Below are 7,504 nucleotides of genomic sequence, written 5' to 3'. Positions count from 1 at the left end.
TATAGCACTTCGAATCCAGAGTGTACACCCACCTCTGACAGTATGCACTTCAAGGCTCAAGTCCCCCACAACCTTGCTCACAACTTTCCATTTGTGTGCATAGGGATCTAAATCTTTAATGCACATCAGCTATTTTCCCCATTTGTCTTTGCAAAACAGCTGAAGCTCTGTAAAGCCTCATGATGACTGTGCATGTAGCAATTTCCAAGTCCCACTACACCTGTTTGGTTAAGGTTGGGGGGCTGTCTCACAAAGCAATATAACTGTGTTATCTGCATTACTGTGTGTGCGAGTGAAAGATGAAACATGTTTTCACTTCAGTTCATTGTTCTGGGTTTGAGGTAGTCCAGAGGACTTAACTAGCTGGCTCCCCAAAGCCTAAATCCCCAGTCAGAGATTGCAGATATCACAGTGAGGTATCAACTGTCAACCAGACTTTTTCATCATTAGGATTAGTGCACATTTTCGTAAAAGAGGGCATTTGGTGCATCAGTCCTCTAGACTACAAAATTGATCAATCACATGCCGCCTACTTCTGCTTATGAAGAATATTAAAAAGAAATGACAGCAAAAAAACAACACTGTTGCTAAAAACAAGGCAAGAGAGGAATGCTGGTTGATAATGACTAAATTGCACAGCCTGTTCAACATCATTCAAATCCACATTGTACCACCTACCTAGGCTCTTCACTGACTTTTCCCTAATTGTTGGAATTTCCTCATCATCTATGATGAATTCCCTATCATTTAATTTCCCTCTACATAATGAAATGCTTCTAGACTTACTTGGCTTGATTTTCATGCTGGCCCACTTGAGGTTCTTATTTACCTTCTCTTTATAAGTGGCACCGTTCTAGTGACTAGTGTCATGTCATCCATGTAAGCCCTAATTGGTGGAAGACACATCCCATTTTGACATCTCTCTCCACCTACAACTCACTTGGAAGCCCTTACTTCCATCGCCATTGTAAATGCCAATGGCGAAATTGTAAATCCTGCCATAATACCCATCTCTAGCCTCTGCCAGCCTGTTGTGAAATCTGATGTGCTTGTACATAATCTTATGTCCTGAAAATATGCTTTCACTAAGTTGACAACTATTCCTGGCACCCTAAGATACTCAAAAGCACTCCAAATAAGGCTCTGTGGCACTGAACCAAACGCGTTAGCCAGATCTAAGAATACTACATGGAGGTCCCTCTTAGCTGTCTGAATCTGGTGCCAGATCATGCTAGTGTGCTCTAAGCACCCTGAAAAACCTGATATCCCCGCCTTCTGCACCGTCGAGTCTATTAACCCATTCCTTTCTAATGACCAAGCTAATCTCTGTGCTTCTACACTAAAGAAAATCTTCCCCTCTACATTCAGGAGAGAAATCATCCAAAACTGGCTAAGATCTGAGGACTCCTTCTCCTTGGGATGAAGACGCCCCCCGCCCTGCGCCATGCTCTTGGGATAATTTGTTTCTCCCAAAGTATTTGGGAAAAACTATTAATGTTTCCACAAAAACTTAAGGATGTCAGGTGCACTGTTATAAACCCAGTAGGGGACTCCATTAGGCCCTGGGGCCAAAGAAGCCTTTGCACGCCAACCCCCTGAAATTCTTTCCACCTTGGTGGCCTAACATCCAACTCCTGACTTATCTCTCCTAATGGAGGCATATCAGGTGGAAGACCTACACTCCTATCCTGAGTCTGAATAAGTCTTTCTGAAATATTGGTCAGCCTCTAGCCTTGTTGCCTCATGTTGCCCTCCTTTTTCCTGATTAAACAAACCCTTCGCACATTTAAAGGGGTCCCTAAAAAAAGTTGTCTTTGCATATTCTTTCTTCCTCCTCTTTTTGCTAAGATGATCTGCCCTTCTATGTGCTGCTAGCCTGTCTCTCAACTCCTCTTGCAAAACACTGATTCCCTCCCTCTCTTCGTCTGTAACCTTTTCCCACTGTTATCTTAACTGTCTCCTTTCCTTAATTAACTTCTCTATTTCTCTTTGCCATCTAGACCTGCCTGCCTGTACTCCTTTGCCCCTCTTTCTATTATGCACCCCGAACCTCCCTGCACCATATGAGTATATCACATCTCTCATCTTTTCTAACCTCACATTTCCTCTAAGCCTGCTTAAGATTACCAACAAGTCACTGTTAACTGTCTCCCACTCTTTACTATCATATGCCCTAGACCATCTAACTCTAGCCTTCTGCTCCATCGTTCTCTCTTTGACAGGCCTGCTGACCTCAGTGTCAACTGCATCACCTCTTACTACCTCTTCCTCCTCAGGGGCAGTGTTACTGATATCCTGCGAACTGCTGTGGTTTTCTACCTGCTGCTGGACATCACCCGACTGACTCATCTGACTTCTTAAAAAGTACTGATCGATGTGGCCACTCTGCCCTTCCTCTGCTAAACACATCTTCCTTCCTTGATGAGTTTTAAGGCCTATGATTGATGGTGCTTTCTGTCAGCCACAAGGAGAAACCTGAAGAATCTTGCCCACTGTTGTACTACTTTTTACCTCCACAGATGAGCTCACCTTACCACCATTGCTGCTATTTATTTATAATGTGCTTTCCCAAACAGTTGGAAATTGCTTTGCAAGTCATAAAATCAACAGTGATCAAAACAAGATGTGTAAAATCTGAGGACATGACGGACAGTTAAGAAAATTAAAATTGAAACTCAAAATAAAAGTAAAATCAGGAAAGGATGTCTGGTAAAAGTTTGTTTTCAAAAGGAACTGATCAAGAGATCACTGACCTCATTTCCTGGGGCATTTTCTTCCAGAGCCCTAGTGCCCTGACTGCCAACCCTTGGTCCCCTTTAGTTTTTTGCAGGGTTCTTGGAACAGAAAAAAGACCTCTGCTGCCTGAGGATCTCAAAGTATGTACCAGCACGTATAGTAGGTCTACTAAAGGGTCAGAGACATAGCCGGGAGAGAAGACTGAAGAGCCTAAACAGCAATCGGTGACACGTATGGTAAAACATACAGGGAGCCAGTGTAAAGAGGCTACAACTGGAGTGATGTGACCTTGTCTATTGATTCTAGTTAAAAGCCTGGCAGCTGAATATTGTACAGTGTGCAGTCAATTTATAGATTTTTGATTTAGGTATGAAAAGAGGCTGTTGCAGTAACCCTTGCATGAAGAGATGGAGGCATGTAAAATTGTCAATTTATTGATAGACCATATTTTTAAAATAGTTCGAAGATGATAAAACCATGATTGCACAAGCTGTGTGATGCTCTAAACTTAAATTCTTCCAAAAGCAGACAGCAATATTCCTGGAAACATGCTTGATATGATCCAACAGGGGACAGCCAAAGGCAGAATTACTTTTGTCAAGTGCAGGGAGCCAATGACAGAAGGGTCTTTCACAGCCATATCTGGGTGTTTTTCTTCTCCTTGTTTAATTTAACCACACATATGTCAGACAGAGCAGCAGCAGGGGGCCCCCTGCTCCAAACTTCTCGGTCCACAGGAACTTGTGAAGGTGGCTCCTAAAGATCTACAGGACTTGTAGTTGCTTCTTAAAAACACCTTCCTCAACATGCTCTCCCAGCAGCTCTGTAAAGTGGCTGCTGGAGTCACAAAAGCTGTGGAGGACCGTGTCTCTGCCTCTCTGTCCACCATGCCACCATACCTGCTTAGTCAGGTCACCTTCTTCTGCTTCATCAGGAAGGACATGGTCCTATGGATTCTGGAAAAGGTTAGACAAGGTTACGCTCAGGACGTCCTGGTGAAGAGGCTCAAACTCTTTGTAGCGGAAGTACTGAAGTCTGTCACTGAAGATCAACAGGAGAGATCTGTGTGCTGTTTTAGCCTCAGATTCACAGCAAAGTGTCATTAAATATAGACACTAACAAGGATTGCATCCAGACAGCAGATGTGGAGGATGGTGCAGAGGCTGAAACCACCTCTGCTCAAGATGTGAATGGGGAGCCTGGTCTGGAGGAGGATACTGAACCAACCAGAGAACAGGACTTTGCTGTGATCACTCCACAACCGGCTCCTCTGACCGTCAGTGTTGAAGTAATGAAGTTGTGTTTACATTAAGACATAAAAAACACACTGTAAATACCTTCTTAACCTGATGGTGGGTTTTTTAAATATAATAAGTGCTCACATATTTGGCTCAGGGGACATAAACATCAGGTAGGTCCTTAGATAAGTAACACATAAACAAATACGCAGAACAAATAACTGATTTTGCTTTATTGTCAGTGCAGGTTTGTAAACCTGTCTGCAGCCTGTCCACCCCTGTACGACACTAGATTCCAGACAGTCTTGCTCTCTGCAGAGGTTGTCACACTGCTCTTTCTAGAATGCAAAGACAAGACAGCACTGAGGCTATTAAACCAGGTCATTGGATACTTTTTAGGATCAAACTTGGAAGTAGGGGGCCATTGATGCTAGTAATCATTCAGTTTGGTATGTTTGAGACCAGCAGGACAGCCCTCATGTCTGCGCTTATATTGTTCATGAGGTTTAAATTCCTTCCTGCTGGGCTGACAGGGAATGTTTCCATACAGGTAATGGGCGGTTTTAGGTCACTGGTGGACTCTTCCAGTAGGTGCTGCATCCCATTTAGTGTCGAGTTTGTGCACAGTCACATAATTGTTGTTCACCATGACAGATGCTGGGGTTTGTTGGCCGTTAACTCTGACTTAGGATGCTGATGTCCTTGATGGTCTCATCTTCGAAAGACAAGCATTGCTCAGGATTGTTCACAAAGCTTCAGATGATAATGGTAAAGGCAGGTTAAACCATATAATTGTGAAAATGTGCATGTAGAAATAAACTGGCAGTAAAAGGCAGAAACACACAAATGCCCCCCCTTTCAAAAAAGATTGCTTTCAGCACCCCCTGTCAAAAAAGGCTAGTGTAAGGCCTGGATGACCTGCTCTTCATGTCTTTTTTCTACGAGAGCCCACAGAATAAAAACATTAATCACCTTGTCCTTCAGGGCTTCCATACTTTAGTAACATTCAAATAAAAAAATATAGGAAACAAAAGCAAGAGAAACCTTCAGAAAATAGCTCCTGCTTCAAAATTTCCTGTAACTAAAACACAAAGATGACAGAGCAAAGTGCTTCAAATGCATTTATTATTACGTAAAACGTATAAATGTCAAACTGTGTAGCGTACAAACAGACATTATGTTCTTGTAAGTTTAGGATGACTCTGAATCAGGTGGAAAACTGTGATGGACGTTGCATGGTGTGGTGCATTTTTAAAGCAAAAAGCTCATGTGTGGGATCTCCTCTTACAGCAGGTATGTAGTATGCATGTGTGACAGACAGCTGAATTACTCAGAATGGCTACAGATTGCAGGCGCAGGATCTTGGAGCGCAGCTGAGAGGACACATCAAACAGCTGCTAACTGGGCTCATCACGTGTCTAAGAGTTCTTCTGTGGTACCTTCATGGTCACCTGACAACACACACCAAAGATAGCTTGCTTTTAGGATTTCAAGGAGTAAGGAATATCATGTTTTGTTTCTCAGGGTATAATTATTAATTTACAGACTTGAAACTCATCTGAGCTTCTGGACCAATTTTGAACTCAAACTTCAGTTTCAGCTATGTTGGAGTGCGAGATGTTCACTGACTGTAATATGAACATATTACTGATGAATCATGTCATTATTTAAAAGCTGCTGCAGACTGGAGCCAGCCAAATTTAATATTTGACATTTGGCAGATTATCATTAGCTTTACATACTGACAGGAAGAGCTTCATGCTCCATATCCTATAGGTCCTGATTCAAAGCAATTCATCTCTTTACTGTCAAATATTATGATGGTAGATTTTTCATAATTACCGTTTTGACTTCTGTGTAGTTGTCCAGGCCGTATTCTCCAAGCTCTCTGCCATTACCAGAAGCCTTGTAACCTCCAAACGGAGCCTGGGCCCCAAACACATCATAGCAGTTAATCCTGCAGAGAAAAACAAAACAAAACACACACACACACACACACACACACACACACACACACACACAAATTATCTGTAGAATAATTGCTATATAAGCATTCTGAGTAATCGACTATTATCTAAAAAAAAATGAAGTTAGATGAATCCATTTTTAAGATAATTGTTAGATGAATTCCTATCTGAGAGCGTTGACAGTGATGGATATCTGCAGCTTAGAGACTAATGTTGGCACAGTAATGATTTTAGTAGTCACAGCCTACCAGACTGTGCCTGCGCGCAGCCCGTTGGAAACGTAGCTGGCCTTATCGATGTCCTTAGTAAACACAGCGGCTGCAAGACCATATTTGGTATCATTGGCTCTGGTCACCACCTCCTCCAGTGTTTTAAACTTCAGGATCTGCATCACTGGACCAAAGATCTGTGAGAGAAATATGATAGAAAAAAGATCAATCACTCCTAACTATCAATAAATTGAGCATAGCATTAGTTCAGTCAGGCCACGGTGTCAAGCGCTGCTACTGTTGATATCAGCTGATATCATGCAAGGATCATCAGCTGATGGCCAGCTGATTCACCTCTAAGCATCTGTTTGCTTAACTCACTCGCTCCCCCTTATTTAAGCTGCTCTAACCAGCCTGCTCTTCCCTGTTCCCTCTGCATGCCGCTTTTGCGAGCTCTCGTGATGACACCACCGCCGGTGATTCTGCTTCTGCGTCCGTAGCTGGTCGGTTGCATCCTGGGCAGTCGGCCTCCTCGGTTCGAGCCTGTGCGGGCCGTTGCTGATGAGGGCGCCGCATCCGTTCGCCGGGGCAGTCCCGTTCCTCCCTGCTCCTACCTTCACTTCCATGGGCGCAGGTGAACACATACAGTTAAAACATTTATTCTGCTAAATGCGGAAAATAATATCCCAATTTATTTTATCATAAATCAGTATTGTGTTGCACCGAATGCTCTCCGTTCAAAATCTCCGTTCATAACTCATTAAAACCGAACTTATTATAAAAATGATCACTTGAACAAACATCTGGGTGATGATACACAATCTGCCTCAGAGGGCTTTAAAGCATACAGCATCCCTCTGTCCTTAGAACCCTAACAGTGGATGAGGAAAAAGTCCCCATAAAAAAAGACAGAAAAAAAGGCAGAAACCTCAGGACAAGCAACTGAGGAGAGATCCCTCCTCCAGGACAAACAGGCTTGCAATAGATGTGCGTTTCAAGCTGTAACTCCTCCTTAATGCAGGAAAAACCAAACACATTTTTTTCCACAATGTTAAGCTCAGCAGATTCCTGTCTGTTTGTCTGGATTTTTAACTCTATGTGTCTTTTAAGGCACATATCCAGTATGAGTTAAGAAAACAAAAGCTTTTAGTTGGCTTTTATCTCAGAAACAAGTCTTTTATGTAAGAGATCAGTGGAATCTGCCCTCTTTCTTGTGTTGATCATAACGATGTGTATATGTGTATATGAATGCCTCTGCTCACTGTCTTCACAGGCTGAATAGCTTTATCATGGGGCTCCGAGATTCATCACTGATTCTGGATCTCTTTGGGGTGGCTGTGGCTCAGAGGTAGAG

At 42.8% G+C, this 7,504-nt stretch overlaps 1 protein-coding gene across 1 annotated transcript in view; it reads right to left on the bottom strand.

Moving 5' to 3' along the window:
- Positions 1-5,081: 5,081 nt before the first annotated feature.
- The window catches only part of LOC121945102 (aldehyde dehydrogenase, mitochondrial-like), a 39,044-nt gene continuing 36,621 nt past the window's right edge, over positions 5,082-7,504 (bottom strand). Inside the window, exons 11-13 of the mRNA XM_042489127.1 lie at positions 6,190-6,347; positions 5,817-5,931; positions 5,082-5,425 (exon numbers count right to left, since the gene is read on the bottom strand). Of these exons, the coding sequence (XP_042345061.1) occupies positions 5,393-5,425; positions 5,817-5,931; positions 6,190-6,347 (306 nt within the window). The 3' untranslated portion in view covers positions 5,082-5,392. The remainder of the gene's footprint in view (positions 5,426-5,816; positions 5,932-6,189; positions 6,348-7,504) is intronic.

Source organism: Plectropomus leopardus, chromosome 7 (genome assembly GCF_008729295.1).
Source record: "Plectropomus leopardus isolate mb chromosome 7, YSFRI_Pleo_2.0, whole genome shotgun sequence".
Taxonomy (NCBI): domain Eukaryota; kingdom Metazoa; phylum Chordata; class Actinopteri; order Perciformes; family Serranidae; genus Plectropomus; species Plectropomus leopardus.
Note: the sequence above shows the minus strand (reverse complement) of the source record. Positions and strands in the feature narration are given on the sequence as shown.